This window comes from Falco rusticolus, chromosome 2 (genome assembly GCF_015220075.1).
Source record: "Falco rusticolus isolate bFalRus1 chromosome 2, bFalRus1.pri, whole genome shotgun sequence".
NCBI lineage: Eukaryota > Metazoa > Chordata > Aves > Falconiformes > Falconidae > Falco > Falco rusticolus.
In genome coordinates, this window is record NC_051188.1 from 28,012,853 (window position 1) to 28,030,442 (window position 17,590).

Below are 17,590 nucleotides of genomic sequence, written 5' to 3' on the forward strand. Positions count from 1 at the left end.
GAAAAGTGACAAGTAGGACCATCAGTAAGGTGAAATCATTTTTAGTGTAACATCAAGCTATGCCATCTTTGTGAAACACAGAGCAGAGGAAATATATATTTGAGGATTTGGTTAGATCTGAAATGTACAGTGATTTTCTTTTGCTAAAATGAAGTCAGCATTCCTGCTTGCCAGATGATTAATATTAAGAAGATACCTAGTTAAAGCAAACAAACAAAAAAACCCTATTTCAGAACTCATTAAAAGTGTTTGATATGCCAAATCAATATTATTAATGGAATTCCTTAATTACTTTATCACTGATCCCTGATTTCACCGTAGCTTCTTTTCACCATCTCTTTTAGCATCAACAACTGCATAGATGGCAGGATTATCCAAGGTGTAAGGATTTCCCTGCTGATAATATTCCAGTCTGCCTGCTCAGGGACTTACCCAAGCCAAGTCTGGCTTCATATGTATGTCAGCACAATACTTTTCTCTAGATATTCTAGGCTTTTTCTCAAAGAAGTCTTTTACAGTCAATCTATTAGTACTCAGATAATGGAAAGCTGATGTCTTAAAGCCAGCCTTGCTCAGCAGCATAGGATTTAAGAAAAGACCATGTTTGCTTTAAAGTTGAAATATAGTATAGCCATAAATGGATATGCTCACACTTTAAATGTTATTCTGAAGTATTCCTAGTTTTTTATCTATATATATCTGTGAATAATTCTTCTGTGTAGTGCAAATCCATATGTTGTTATGCAGAACTTCCATGCACTTCTGTATAACATTTATTTTATTTAGACCTTTCTGCATAATTAGTAAGGGTGCAAAGAATTGACCTAAAAAGTAGAAACTTTCCCATACAGTATACTGTCCAAATCTCATTCTCCAGCAATTTTTGAGTGTCTCTGCTCCAAGATCTCTTAGGAGGAAAAAGTTAAACCATAGTCTGAGTGGAACTCCAGGCCCACTTTCATGCCATGAGGTTTGCCACCCTGTTCTCCAATACATTTAAATAATTGCTGTTCTTCTGCTTATCGAAATCTGACTCAGAGAAAATGGTGCCCTATGAGGACACTGGTGTGAAAACTGGCTGTCAGATTTGTCTGACATATTGCTGGCAGCCCTTTTTGTATTTAGTTGTTGAATAATGTTAAAGGAAACCTTCAAATTAAAGGTTGGAAGACTTGTCCTGTATTATATCCCTGTGTAAGCAGTTACAGTATTTACCACAAGAAGGGCACGTGATGACAGACCAGAGAGAAAATGGTTTCTGTGACCACACATAGGTAGGAAAGAGAGAGACAAGCGTATCCAATAACCTGTAGAGTGCACTGTGGGAAAACACTGAGAGAACCCAAGATAAAATCTACCCTCTTCATTTATATCCCACTAGCCAAATAATAATAAAAAACCCCAACCATTTTCCATCTACACAGCAACACAGTCCCTTCCTTATTGAGCCACTCAAGACAGAGCTTAATGAACTAGCTCAGGAATCAGCAATCAGCAGGGCAGGGTTGAGCAGGCTAAGCAGAGCATCAAACTGGTAAAGTTTCGGTTCTGGCAGGGCTGAGTCTTGTGGCGCTGCCCTTTGTGCCACGGGCATGTACCAGCGCAACCAGAGCTTGTTTGCATGATGCGAAGAGGATGCATGTACTATGTCTTGCCCCTGTGTTCATGTGCCAAGGCACATTAAGGTATCCTGGTGATTGTAGATTGAAATATCTGTCAATAAAAGAACAAGAATATTAAAATACAGGCCTCTAATGTATTTCACAGAACAGAGCAAATGTGTCTGCATTGAACAAGTAATTTTTGAGATAGTACACTCTCGAGTTTCATTTCACTGTTCCCTCCTGTGTTCTTTAACATAAGGATTTTTATCAAACTCATCCTGAAAGTTGCTCATTAACTAGAAAGCAAAAAGAAAGTGCATTCCCATGGCTATGTTAGACTGTATTTGGCTCACTATCCGTCCAAGAAGCTACTCAGTGAGTATGTGAAGAATTGAATAGAGTTATTGCTCATGTTTCAGCAGCTAAGGAATCTATAATGATATGAATTTAACAACATGAGATTGGAATCATGTCCAAAGGATTAGAAATATGTTTGGACAAAGACTTTCCAAGGTCAGAATATGCTTTCTTGAAATGTTTTAAGTCCAAGTGCTTAAAATAGAGTTATTGTGAGACCTCTGGACTGCAGTGCCCCATTTTAGTCAACAATTTTTGAAGGGCTCCACTGTAGGAGGTGAAGAGAAGGGCAAGAAGCCTCTGCTTTGCAGGTGGAGATTAATGAGTTTTGGACATAGAATAGCAATAAGGCTTTCTGTTGCAACAGGAGACCAGATGCAGTGATCAGGAAGATCCCTTTCAGTTAGATTACCTACAGAGTTAAACAGTGGAAGAGAGATCCCAGATCACTCCCAGTGTGAACTTGCTGGAGAAGACTGGGTGAGTTTGGACTAGAGAACCTTAAAAGCAAGCTAAGAGGCAGTGAGGTTACTCAACTGCTGTGTTCCCCTCTCTTCCGATATGAAAGACACCTAAAGAATAGCTGGAATAATTAAAAGATAAATGGTTACTCAAGAATTGGTGGAACTACTCCTGTCAGAAACCTCAACCCATACGCACTTTTAGCTGATATAACTGCACTTCCTAGCTTGGGGCAGAGAGAGGGACAGAATTGCAGTGTAAACATAAAAGCCAGGGTTTATGTTTTGAGATTTAATACCATTATAGTTCATTGGACTTTACAAACAACTTCAAGAATATTTTCCCTCTTTGAAAAGGCAGGAGATGGAGATCTGGGTAGACCAATTATTTTCTTAAATAGGTAACATAGTAGGAAGTTCTTTGGAAAGCTTAAGGCTAGAGTCCACCCTTCTGAGTGGCTGGATGGAACTGACCAGTAGACCAAGCACAGAGAAGCCTATAGCAGGTAGGAAGCTGAGGATCAGATTTAGTGATGTTAGAATGATTGAAACTTTATTATGTATCACATAACTTTTCAGATCCATCTCTAAACATGGAAGGAATCACTGCTATATTTTTCTTTATGTATGTGTCGATTTACATGGCGTATGTTGTTTTGCACAGGAATATCAGCAGTGGATTGCTTTCAGCCTGACCAACTGGTCACTCAGCTTTCATAGATGAACTCAAATGTACCTTTCCACAGATGACAAACAGTGACCCAGCAATCAGTGACATTTCATATTTTGCATAGTTATCCATGTGAAGATTAATACTTATGCCATCCCATCTTCTGATGTTAAATCAATTGACATCCGCACCTGTTCAGTCTTACAGAACAGAGAAAAAAATCCACTGTTATTTACACATCTAACATATATGCAGCGCTCATTAATCAATCCTGCCAAGTCCTTAATTTTCTTATATAATTAAGGTAAGAATGGAAAGAAATATCCTTGAAAGGCATACAGGGGAGAATTTACCTTCCTAAACAAAAAGGCTTTCACAGGTAGCTCGATGGCAGTCATTAGCTGGAAGGATTTCAGTAGCCATCGATACCTGGCAGGAGGGCTGCCCAGGCTGATTTGATCTGGGATGTCCTAGTAATCTCACTGAGCAACTGGTGATCTTTGTCATCTTGTCACCTCCTCCCTGTGCTCCCACCTCTACAGTATCCACTGTTCTTCATGGCCTTATGGACCCCAGGGCTTCTCTAGCATTCCTGGAATGGGCCTCCTGAACCCACGGGCCTCGGTCTCCAGCATGTTGCTGCATCATACAAGGAGTAGGCATCCTAACAGGTAGCAAGAGAACTGTCAGATGTAGTGGGGGAAAAAAAATAAATGTTTTGAACAGCCATTAAATCAGTTAAAAAACCCAAGTTTAACACCCGCAGCCGAAAGGAGGAGGTAGACGATGACAGCTCAGCACTGTGTCATCAGCGTTGTTTGGATTGCTGCAGGCTGAGGTGAGAGGACTTTTCCCAGCAGCTTCTCAAGCACCCCAAGTTATGCTGCAGCCCGGGGAACTGCTGCGGTTTCTGTCAGCGATGTTATCAGCTGCAGTGGGCGACACGCAGGAGGCTGAGGTCGTGTCCTGACAGGCGAGGGCTATGCAGCTCCCTTTCAAGAAAGGGTGGGAAAAACCTTCCTTTAAAACAGAAACATTTCTGCTAGCTGGCTTGTTAAAACTGCTGTGGTCGCACCTCCACACATTTCTGTATGAACTCTAAGGCAAAAAATGTAAACTTCAGACCACAGATACCCAGGCCTTCACCTGCCTGTATGTGATAGCAAGCAGGTTCAGGGGGAGCTGGACTTGATTTGACAAAAACATTGCCTCCCTGGCCCTTGGGAAAAAGCTGAGGATTTTAATTTCTGAAAACATGTGGGAGAACAGTCATGGAAGTCTTGATCAAGGAGTTTTCAAAAGCCTGAGTGATGCCAAATGAACTTCAACTTGGCATGTCAGAAAACACACCTTGGTATTTGAAGGTCAATATGTAATTTTTGAAAAGAATCTTGCCAAACCTATTACAAATAAAGGGATTTTTTTGTAGATGTACCTCTTCACTTATCAAGATGTTGCAGTTTTCTACTAGTACATTAAGACAGGGGATACTATCTAAACCAATGATCTCTTTTCAAGTTGAGTCAAATGTGAACCGTACATAAATAAATGAGTTGTTAAAATTAGCTCTGTGCTAAAAATAAAGATACACTTTTTCTACTGATGATTTTCATTTAATTTAACTACTTGTCTTAAAGTATAAATGAAGATTGCATGCATATGCAGAGAGGAGGGAGAGAGAAATAATGTGTTGGAAGCAACTTACTATCAAGATTAGTTGTCATAATTTCACAGTCACTTCTGTCCCCTGTCCCTCTGCTTTATGTCTGTTGAACTTCTGTCTTGGGAAACTCACAGTGGTCATATTATTCAGGAGTTTCAAAATTAAGTTCAGAAGTACCTTTCTGTACTTAGTTTTGATATTTGAACAGATTTCTCATGTCTTGACTTTTCTGAAGGAATTTTGAGGTTCTCCCAATTTATTTATTTTTTTCATCTTGCAGTATACATTGTGACTTCAGCATTGGAATTTGACATGAAAAAGGATACAGGAATATAGTATAATAGCTGCCTTAGGAATATACAGTTCTGTTCCATAGGATACGCCTCAAGTAACATTGAAGAACTTGTCATGATATTAAAAAATGCATTCATGCAAAAATGTTTCTTCAGCAGAACTAATATCTTTGAATACCTCTTTACAAGGCTTGTCTTAAGGCAAAATTACAGTGATCTGAAAAGGAACCCTTTTTTGTCCTTGTCTCTATCAATGATTTTGTATGTTTTTAGTTTTTTACTCTGCTCTTCCTGAGCAGGACTAAATCATCTGCAAAAGGTTATGGGTTTGGCATAGCTTAAAAAGGATCAAAGGCACCACAAAGGAGTTTCTTTGGTCAAATATTAAAAGTTAAGTATTTCAGATTACCTGGTACAATTACTCTGAAATGAATTAAGAGTAAATGTTAAATGAGCCTGCCTGACATTTGTTCTCCTCCAGTCAGTTGGGCATTTGTTGCATTGCCAGAACAGAAAAGGAACCAAAATTCAAGTCTGTGGAAGTTAATTCTTAATAAAGAAAAACAGTTCAATCACTTTGACATGGACTTGAAAGAATAGTTTTCCTATTGGTGCTCAGTGAGTTACAGCAAGTCCAGCTGATCAAATGGAAACTGTTCCATTTTGTTTAGGGTAGGCTTTGCAAATAACAACAACCTCTTTAATCCCTCTTGCACACATTTTCCTCTTAAGGCTATAAAAATTGAGATTTATGAGCCTGGATTGTCACCTGAAATAGAGGGGAATTCTCCGCAAAGACAGCGTTCAACAGTTAGTTAAAAAGTTCAACTACTTCTTCAAGGGAAATTCGCCAGTTTGACACAAATACCAATTTCAGATTCATTATGAAAAATTAGAGGCCTCAGTTTCAGGTGGCACCCACTCATGCTCCCCAATTTTAAGCATGAGGATATTGCAAGCATTGGAAAATTAGGCACATATGAAGGAGTTTGTGTTAGCAAGTTTTAAATTAAAATGCTATTTAAAGAAAGGGAAATTGATATATTCTTTTCCCAGAGTAAAGGAGTATCTTAAAATAGTTCTATATTAAGTGAGACAATATTTTCATTGTAAATATATTTCTCCTGGGTCATGTTCTGTTGGACTGTCTTTCATTTGTAAAGTCACAGTGCACTTTTCTGTTATTACTCTTTAGTTTCAAGACTGAGGCTGAGGATACCCCATGACCTTCAAATATAACACTAGGTCTGATTAAGCTTTAAAATGTAGTTTTACTACAGGCTAATATGGATATAGTGCTGCTTTAAATGTGTAAACCAGAAGACAGTCCCATATAGGACAGTAACTAAGCTGGTGGAGCTAAACCCGTTATTCTGGGAGACAAGGAAATGACCCTTGCTTCAATTCAGCTGGAGCCTGTTTTTTGGCAGAAGTTGTCTGGCGCCACAAAACAAATTAGTAAGCAGAGACCTGAAGACTATTAAGTTTATTTTAAGAATGTGTTGCCAGAGATCTAATAAATTTACCTACTGCTGCAGGCCATGCATGCACAAAACCTTACTAATCCAGGTGGTGTTTTTTTTCCTTCAGAGGGAGGTGCAGGGTGTGGATCCTGAGGAAAAAAGGTATTCTGCTTTAGGTAATATGACCATTGTTTAATGATAGACATGACAGCTTCAGTGGTATGTTTGGGTTTTCTCTGTTACTACTCAGAAAGGAAGTTTAAATTATTTTTCTGATGTTTCTGGTGCAAAGTTAGTTTGTGGCTACACTGAGTGCGAATTAGTTTAATGACAACATGGAAATAACTTTTAGAATTAGAGTAATTCTTCTAACCAAATAGATTTTTTTGTTGTTATTTTTAAATATTCCAAAGATTACTTTTAAAGTGTTTGAATTTACAAGTTTACTGTATTACAATTCAGGAGTAGTCACATTTTTGCGTTTTTCGGGACTCTCCTTTGTGCGTGCATGAAAATCATGTCTTTGGACTTAATTAGCCATCTAGACTGGCGGGTTGAACATTCTCCAGTTATATTCAATGGAGTGGGCCAAACCTTTCCAGAGGGTAATCCAGCTGTTCATATCAGATCTACCTGCAGTTTCTGAAGATGCAGTTCTTTGCTTTCATTGTGCCTGGACAGCTAGCCTAAGTTAAACATACTTCTTTTACATGGTAAAATTAGACTGTATGAATCCTACTCATAAGTGGCAGGTCTTATGTCTTTAAATTTTGTGGAATAGGACCGAGTTGGTTATGTTCCTGTGCACTAGGACCTGTTGCCAATAGTGGTTATTCACTGGAATTAATTTGGCTGCTCTGGATTTTTTTCTGCTAGGAAGCAGTGGTCATGATTTATCCATTATACAATAACATAAAGCATCATTTCAAAACAAGGACTGATCTCTACAGTAAGAACAAAGACTTCTGAGAACAAAGTGCTGCTAATAGAGCAGTCTACAGACAACCCTGCCTCCTGGTACCTTCCCTTTTCTGGGACTAGTGGGCCGTTATGTTCAGTAGCCATCAACTGTCCCCTTTCAAATGCTTCCCCTCCTGTCCATTTCCCTTGGTTTTGGTTTTGTCCTGCTTCTCCTGAATCTGTTTATATGAGTGACTTTTCCAGAATGAAGGGTAAGTTCCCAAACATTTTACTCTCTTCCTTGTCCTTTACTACCTTCAAATAAAAGCTCTCAGCAGTGGTTGCTACCTGCTGATTAGTTTAAAATAATCCCTGCTAAGTGCCTAGCAATACCAACCAAGAGTTAGGTGGCACAATTTTTTAAAAAATTTTGGTTTTCCTTGTTCATCATCTCAGAAACAGTGACAGGGCAAAATAAAGTCTTTCTGCTTCATTATCTGTCATCTTGTAAATTCAGTATAACACCAACCTTCTCATGTGCCTGATGCACAGGAGTTTATTAGAGGTCTGCCTTCCAAACGCCAGCCTGTTGGTGACTGCTTGACCTCAAATACTGGCCAAAATCAGGTGCATTCAGCATACCTTCACATTATTATTTGTAATGTATTCTGATCCTTTAAAATGCTCACTTTCATAATTTTTAGATGTCTTTTTTTTTTTTTCCCTATCAATAGTGCATGCAGGCTGAGAGGGTAGAGTCTGATTATGAATTGTTTTGAGCAGATTCTGTGATGAATGCCTCGCTCCCGCTGACATTCAGTAAGGCAAAGTATTTCTGGAAAGATAACATTGTCAGTTCTGATTTGTAATGAGAACAGGCCTGTATTAATTTGAAAATATACTTTCTATGGAACTGAGACTTGTGGCACTTCAACTTCCAAAGAAATCTTTCCATATAAACTGTATAATGATCCAATGTATCAAAGTGATTTAGATCAGATCGTATGGTCATTGTCATCACAGTAACCTGTCTGGCTGCACTGTGAATGTTGCAAGATTTTAAAATGCTGTAATATGTTATTGTTGGTATGTACATAGTACAAGTATTGTATAACCATTCTTTTGTGAATATATTAATATAGAAATATATGTGATTAATATAAATAACATATTTTTTTGTGTCTAATGAACTGTCATTATTTTACTTTTAATCTACCCTTTATTTCATTTAAACTCTTTGCTCCCTTAGAGGAAAATTTAGGCTGCATCTGACATATTTAAAGTATCTACTTTAAAATAAGATTGATCAAATTCTAGAATGTGATTGTCCAGAGAAAGCATTATCTAAAGTGATTCTGCGAATCCTATTCTGTGTATGTTCTCCACCAATAAATGCTGAATGGTTCCTGAGTCTTTGAGCAGAGCAACAAGATATTGTCTTATCCTGTGAAAATGTTTTGAGATATTTTATTTTGAAACAGGTCAAAAAGTCAAAATTCTAATAAAGTTTTGTGGAATAATTGAGCATAGGGTTTTCCATTTGAAAAAAATAAAATAAAATGTATGGTGTAGTATTTGTAGTTTTTACATTAAAAATTAGTTTGTTACATCATATGTAACAAATTTATATATGTATATGTACATGTACATGCATATGTATATGTAGACAAATTTATTACAGTAATAATATGTGAAGCTATATATACCTGAAATACTTAAGTCAGACTGTGGAAAAAGATGATAATTCATCATTTATTCTCCACCAGTATTTTCAGTAAAGAGATTAATCAAAGCCAGTCTTTTTGTGAACAACTTTAATTTGATGGATTGATATTTTGAGGGAGAGGAGGAATAATATGAATATTTTTTTGCCCAATTTTGCTTTTTTCAGTCTTGCTAAGAACTTTTTGGGTAGCTCAATGACTTTCTCTTCTGTTACAATGATTCAGCAGCATATATGGGTATGTGCTTAAGCACTTCAATAAGTAGCACTTCAGTAGTACCCTGAATTCATTAAATTATTTGTATTTTCACCATTGGAACTGTAGAAGTGGGAAGCATTCAACTCCTGCAGAGCTAGTTCCTTGCTTACAGCACAGAATCCCAAACCAGCAAGTGGATCCTTTTGGGTTCCCTTGAAATCAGTTACAAAGCTAACCACTTTATGTCTATAAATGCTTTGAAACCCACACAGTGGTCCAGCATCCTTTTTTATGATTCAGACTGGGTTTCTCTTTATCTGCTTTGCTCTTTCCTTTGAAAGCTCACAGCTTCTTGGTGCAGCCAACAGAATGAAGGTATCCTGGCTCTTGGTGAACTAATTTGTACTGAGCTGATTTAAACTGAAATTAATTTAAAGCTATGAAACGCAGTGTCTAAAAGAGCATGTTTTCTTCCACAGTTTCTGTCAATGAAAATCTGGATAATCTCTTAATCAGAATCTGGCTAATCTCCTGCAGAAGAACTGGACATAGACTTGTATTGGAAATTCCTTAAATTAACCCAGTGTGAATCTCCAGACTGTGCTTGGAGACATCCTTAGTTACGCTTAGTTGAATTTACTAGGATCAACATTTAATATGCACTAGCCAGCCTTTACATTCTCTCACTTCCCCTTCTCTTTTTGTAACAAAGCAACTGTACAGTATACTTAAGATATTTTTTCTGCTATGTGACTTCAAGCATTTGCTTAGTCTGAGCCCTGGCAAATGTGGCCATTCCAACTTGTTTCTTGGGGGCAGACATAAAACAAAAGCAAAAGAGTTACAGAAACTACTGAAAGACAGAAACTGTCTGCAGCCCATTGGATATCAGCAATTACACTCTAGGCAAGCCAAGTCCATAATGTTGGGAAGTGTGTGTTTTCTCATGACAAGTCAGAGGAAGCATTGTTTTAGTCCCTAATCACTAGGGGCTAGTTCAGGGGGTTGGTTTTGGTTGTTCTGCAAATATATTGAGTTACAGTGGCAGAGAGATTGCAGAAGGGTGCAGAGTTCAGCAAGTTGCTTTAGTGATTGGAGTCCATTATAGTACATTTGAAAAAGACGTATAAAGGAGAAGCATTTTAAGGGTTTCTAATTGGGTAAAATTATTAGGTTAGCTTACGCATTGTTGAAGCCTATTTAAAACATTTTAATGGCGTATTTTATGTGCTGGGTTTACTTATGTGTTTCACTTCTGCAAATAGCTTTTCTAAATGAAATTAAAGCAGTTTCACCTGATATGCCTTTTCTGGTGATCATAGCAGAGGGAACAGCATATGATCATAGAATCAGAGTAGTTTGGGTTGGAATGGACCTTTGAAGGTCATCTAGCCCAATGATGTACTGCCCCAAAACATTGAATAAAGTACTTTTATTATCTATTTTATAGGTGAGGTCTTTCTAATAGATTTACTTGAGATCTTTGCCTTTTTAACCTGTAGGGTGAATGTACTGGGACTATGACACAGTATGGCAAATCAGAGTTGTTGAAACTGTGTGTCTTCAGCTGAATATATAGTATCTTCTCTACATTTATTCTAACTAGCAGAATCATCTAAGATTGTATGTCACTTCTCTAGTCTGCTAAAAATCATGTTTATATAAACCACAAATAACAACTAGCAAGTAGTGTGGGGATCAAAAAACTTGGGAAGTGCTAAGGTTGACAGGGATCTTCATAGCTAGATGGAGAATCATGATCTTGGGAACTAAGATTTCTGCATTCCACATCAGATTTTACTTCTAATGAAACTGTTGAGATAACTTTATCCTGATATGTAACTTAAGTTGGTTTGGCACAGAAAGAAGCTAATCAGAGGGTGAAAAAATGAAACAGATGTCTAAACCACAGCTGTCTGGTATTTGTAGAGCTTTATGGCAATGCAAGACATACTTTGTGGACACAATGAATCTGGGTGGCTATGGTTGTACAGGTTGGGCACTCTTTAGCTGATTCATCTCTGACTGATTATGCCATGGATACCATGTAGGGAAGACAGTATCTATCAAGATACATCAATTTCCATTGTATCAATAGGTGAACACTGTGGTGTAGCTGTATGCTTTTGTTTATGAATTGGGGTTCTGGGGTAGCTCCTAGGGACAGCAAAGCTACAATCAGACGTTCTCTATGGAATGCCCTTCAGCTTGCCAGCGCTCAAGAGACACGAATTAATGATGGAAATATATTTTATACTGTCTTCACATAGCCCAGAAATCTGTGGAGAGAACTGGAACTGATTCTTTCCTTCTCTGAGCTCTTTACATCATGATAGAAAGTTCTGACAATCTAGTGAGTGTTTCTGATGGAGTTTTTATGTATTTTTAAAGATACCTGAACAGCAGTTTCGAAGGATAAATGCTTAAATGGGAAAATTCATTTTAGTATTTTTCCCTTTAAACAGTTTACTGATCAAGTCCTCTTCTTTTATTCATGTAGCTGAAATTGGAGTTTCTGTATGACTTGATCTTTCTAGGAATTTCTGGTTTGATGACCTATGCAAAAATAATATATCACTGTTTTCTGACAGGTGACACTGTTTTCTGACAGGACTCCTGTAAAGACCAATTCTAGACGACATCCATCTTTGATTTGTCATATTCAGGCAAACCTTTTCAGACAGTATTGTCCTCAGCAGCCTCAGTCAGTGAAGTCACAGTCATTAAGTCACTTTGTGACCCACCTTACTCTAGATCCTTAGCTTAAGCTGCGTACAAAGTTTTTGACTGTGTCTCACAACCCTTGCCATCTCATTTCTCATCAATGTCTCACTATACCAGGTCCTGTCTAGCATCTTCTGATTTAGCACTGCTGCACTGTGGTCTTTGGCAAAATTCAAGAAATGGGTTTTCATGCATCACTATAGCAACATCTTGCCAACCGTATCTCACAGATGTATAACCAAAGTTACTTTGGATTTACCTTGTCGTAACATGGCCCTCCTTCCTTTTGTTTTGTTTTAAAAGCACTCTAGTAATGGCTTCTCTCTCTGTCAACTTCTGATGTATTTGTATTACAAGCACTTGTCTAGGAAAGGAACAAAAGCAAAACTGTCATTGAGGTACCTTAATTACCTTAATTATTTGCCTAGCAGCTAAATGTTTGACTATGCCCAAAGGAAGTGCTAGTGAGCCATGCAAAATTCATTTGCCTATAGAAATACTATTGTAAGGCAGATAACTAATTTAACAGGGAACAAAATTAAGATGGCATGTGAAATTTTATTTCTGATATTTTATAATTTCTGAAAGCTATACTCTTCTTATTCTTTAACAGACCTTATATTTGTGTGGTGCTTGGCTCTACCATCTTCTAGAACAGCCCAGTTTCATCCAGTTCAGGTGTGGTGGAACTCATCTTACCTAGCATTAGTGTATATATATAGCATAATAAAAGTGCCTACAATGTAACTCATCATGACAGGCCTTCTTAACAGCTACTGAGGAAAAATGCATGTATTTCTGCATATTTTGAGGCACAGCTAATCTCATTCAAAAATAGATACCTAAAATACATCATAGCCTCACAAAATGCCTCTTTCCCAATTTTGGCTATAAAGACAGTTTAGAATTTCTAGCTCAAAAATAAATACCTGAAATTAGATAAATTGTATCATATACTTCCTGCACTATTGTGTCGGAGTTCTGTAATAATAACAACAACAACCGCAACACTGGTTTTATTTTTTGGGGACATTGGACTGTGAAGTGGCTTGTATAGTTTAGAAAACATTTCTTCTGAAGCACAAAGTTAAGAAATCAAGATCTAAAGTATCTATATTGTTTTCTTAAAATTATGAATCTGATGGTTTTAGTACTGCACCTTCTAAAACGTGAACAATATATATTTTAGGGGCAGAAGTAGGCCGATAGAAATGCAGGCTTGCTGAAAGCCTGCTATAAATAATACATTTTTGGTTTTGGTTTTTTTTTACTTTAAGAAAAAATGGAAAGAAACTGCTGAAAGCAAGAAATAGGTGGAATTAACACAATATAAAATCATATTTTCTTTCTTGCACATTTTCCTTCCTAAATTTCGTCCTCCTATTAGATTTCTAACTCAGTATATTTCAACATTTTCAATGACAGGAATTAACTGGTTTGGTAGTTGGCTACTGAGAATTTCTCTGTATGACTTTTCCTCTTTAACAACTGGGATTTTTGTCACTTGTGTAGTAATTTTGGTATGTTCAGTAATTATGTGCAAATATCGATTACATTTAAGGTTGATTTAAGAGTCTAGAAATGAAACATAAGACCTGTGTGTATGTAAGCTGTAGATTGTGTGCCTATGTCCATAACATGTTTAAACCATTACTTCTTTGGATGTTAGAACAGTTGGTGTTGGATTTGCTATTGCTTTCCATTCCCTAGCTGGAATCTATTCTGTCTAAAAAGATATAAACTCTGCTACGCTTTTCCTTCAGTTGAGGGTTTTCCAGTATCTGACGGTCTCATTTCTAGTAAGCTTATGCAGCAGTAATTTTCTCAGTAGTGATACTAATAGCTTCTTTCTCCTCTAATTGGCAGTAAATTTTTGTTTCTTTTATATCGTTAGAAACTTTTATCCCTGTGTCAAATTATGTTTAAATTGGGCAGTTGTGTTCAAGGGCAGCACACAAATGGCTTTTCTTACTAGATTACAGAACAAGACATACTCTATTGCATTTGTCCCAAGAAACTAATGGGAAGACATAACATATGTCTAACCTAATATAAGTGCTGGTGTAGCTAACACTGTAGTTCCTGGTTTTCTCGTGGTGCTCTTTACAGTTTTCGTATGTGTGTTTGTAGTCATCCCCTTTGTCAGCAACTATAGAGATCAAAAGAGCAGAAAAAAGCAGGGCAAGGAGTGCAGTGTAGTACTCCAGTAACTCTATTCACTGGCTTGTTTACAGAAGTGTTAATTCTAAAGGGCACGTTTCAGACAGTCATTACCTGAGCAAACCTTATTCTGTAGCAGCACCTTGTGGGAAGGAGATCAGCTTACAGCCTCCCACACAAGCCAGCATTCCCAGAAGACAGTTGCTGAGTAAGCATCTGCCTTCAGTGAGCTGAACAGGTTATTTTATTCTTGCTATGGAAGTTAGAGGATTCTCCTGAGTAGTAACAAACATCCAATAGGATACACAGAACTCAGTTTGTCATGCCCTTTTATGTGTGGCATCTAGAATCCCTACACTGACAAGAAATGCCTTTTTACTGTGAAAAATCAGTGAACAGATGGAGGTAAACTGTACTTGTAAAACTAAAGCTATGCTATGTTTTATTAGAAATGGGATAATCTAATCTAAGATATTCAGTCTGTTGTACAAATAGTTGGTTCATAGTGAAATGGATGCTAGCTCTTTCCAGCTATTACCTTTCAACTGAAAAAAAGTAGCATTTTTAATTGGACCTTAGAGAGCCATTTCAATCAGTATTTCCTGTTCTTTTACAGTTGTACAAAACCCATTAACTGTAGACACAACAGCTTCATTTCTGCTGGGAGCAAGAGATTAGGCTGAGACATGCTCAGATTTTAGGCTGGTGCTCAGTGTTTTGCAGCTGGAGTTAAATGACTTCCATATCATCCCCTCCAAAAGTTTTGAGGGATGCTTCCTGTATTCCTGCATTGCTTTGGCTTCAAAAACAGAGCCTACTTCTGTTGACAACTATATGGTCATTTTTGTTTCAGAAGGACTGTGAAGGTTCTTCCAATTATTGTATAAGGAAATAGTGTTCAACTTAAGGACAATGCCATCAACGGCTGCCAGCCAGAGATGCTGACTTGGTCCATGTTAACTATTCAGTTTCCCTAGCTTAGTGCATTGCTTGCTGTCCTGTGTTTTCAGTTCCCAGTGTTTGAATGCACAGTGAGACCACAAGGAAGCTGCTGTGCTGCTGCTACAGTCAAGACCTTGGAAGGGATCCTTGGAGTTTGCTTTCTTCACCAGGAACATGTTGCTACAGTTGTGCCTGTGTAAAAAGAACTGTGAAGACATCTTGTGGTCTATTGAAAACTGATTCTCAATAAACATCTCAGCAGCTTACTTAGCTGGGGGCATTCATCATATCATGAAGATAGCTCATTGCAAAATAGTATAAGAGAATTCCAATAAGCATTTATATCTCTCTAAATCTTCTTAGGTGGCACAGGCAATCATACCTAACCCAACGGTTACACGCATGTAAACTTAGGAGGGCATCAGCATAACTATAAACTGCAGTGTGTATCAGGTATACTTAATCCTATTGAAACCATTTCCTAGGAAGACATGAAAGCTGTTCCTAAAATCATACAGTGCTAATGCATAAATTCTAAACCAGTAAGAGCAGAAATTGTTGGATTTAGTGAACAAAATAGCAAGTTTTAGAAGCAGGCTGCATGGGTACATGCAAGTCTAAAAGATGGTAGGTATCAGCTCCAGTCTCTCAGGATACTAAGGGTCTTCCAGTGCTTCTGGTAGCCTGATCATATTGAGGAAGTTCTGCATAATGCCCTACGCTGTGTGTTATTTAGAAATACCAATACAGTTCTGCAGAAACTTGGATCATCTGCACCTTTTGTAATTTCTAAAAAGGCATCCTAAATATATTTTTATTAATCCTTGTTCTTCTTCCCTTGAAAAAGAAGAACATTAGCATACTCTGTAAGGAATGTGATTAATCTGTATGCATCTAAGATAAAATTTGTTCCTATATGCACTGAACATTTCATGGTTGAGTTCTTTACTTGTTATTTCTTAGTTTTAAATCTTCAAAATCTTTGGATTGTGATGTCTAGGTAAGATACACTTTTTACCCAGGGTACAGGTTACATTAACCTCCAAAGACAGAGTAGTATTTGATGAAGAAGAAAAATGAATTTTTATTTTGTTTTGCAGGAGGCAATAAGCTGAAGAATCAACATTTTCGCCTAAACTGGGCATGGATCTCCTTAGAAAAGGAATACTATTTAGTAAATGAAGACTCCAAATATCTTGATGTTGTTCTTAAACGGAGAGGTTATCTTGGAGAAACCTCTTTTATAAGTAAGTTCAATTTTAACCTTATCAGTTGCTTCTATAAATCACTGGCCAGCTAGATGATAAAATGCATCAATACAACTATTTTCTTTTACTGGTGTTTCATACTAAGCAAGCTACTTTCAAAGGAGTATGTTTATTTATTAAAGCAAGTATCTTTTGTTATGCTAAGATATTATTTCTTTAGTTATATGATGAAAATTTCACTTTTCTCTTTTTGGTCTTCTGCGGTTAATTTTTGATTTAACAACCCAAGACCCAGTCCTCCTTTCTCTGATTTGATTGATACCAACAGTGGTATCAAGTGTATTTGTTTCACAGAATGTAGTTCCTGTCCGAATTTTATTTTTCCTGTAATGAGAAAAAACAGTTGTAGCAATTGGAAAGACAACAATAAGCAGAGATCATTCTCCAGGAAGGCTATTGTGAGCTGGTCTGATTAGCAGCTAGGACCATTAGGCTCGTTTTCTTTTGTCAATGTTGGCAGTCAACTGAGGCTGATACAGGAGGTGTTGAAAGCTGTTTGCAGTGTCTGGGGAGTGAAAAGGTGAAAAAAGATTATGTTATCACATCCTGCAACCTCACACCTGTCTGTAGTTTCTGGATCTGTTCCCATCCTTTTCCTGGTGATGCGTTTGGACTAGGGAGCATTATTCTTATACAGTTTCATGTTGAAACCTATGACGAGCTTACACTGCTGAGAAAAGGCACTCAGTTCAAAGCTGGTTTTGCAGAGATATGTAAGCATTTACCTGGCATGGAGCACAAGTTCATGCTTAGAAATCAGGTTTCTGTTTAGGTCTCTTTCTGAATAAGAATCTGTGTTTAGGTATTGAGATGTAGTTAGGATACCTATTTTGGCATGAGATATAAGGAGTATAGGCACAAAATAACTGGATCTAACTTAAAAGACTCCATCTTGAACAGTGAACTTACTTTGATAATATATTTCTTTTAAAGTAAAAGAATAAAATAGGTCAATAAAATGCAAAGTTATAGGTGTGTGGTTTAAATTAGTTACTGGTGCTGATTAACAGATACTGATTTGACTTCTGATCCTACAACTAGTGTTTACAAAATTATCTACCTACGGATTCAAGCTCAGCTTCTGAATTGAGCTGACTCAAAATCCAGCAAAACCAGTTTGAATAACTTGCCTCTGACCACCTGCAAAATGGAATTACAGAGTT

At 37.3% G+C, this 17,590-nt stretch overlaps 1 protein-coding gene across 1 annotated transcript in view; it reads left to right on the top strand.

Annotated features, from left to right (window-relative positions):
• The window catches only part of FREM2 (FRAS1 related extracellular matrix 2), a 140,196-nt gene that overhangs the window by 61,902 nt on the left and 60,704 nt on the right, over window positions 1-17,590 (top strand). Inside the window, exon 3 of the mRNA XM_037377789.1 lies at window positions 16,260-16,406. Coding sequence (XP_037233686.1) covers window positions 16,260-16,406 — 147 coding nt within the window. The remainder of the gene's footprint in view (window positions 1-16,259; window positions 16,407-17,590) is intronic.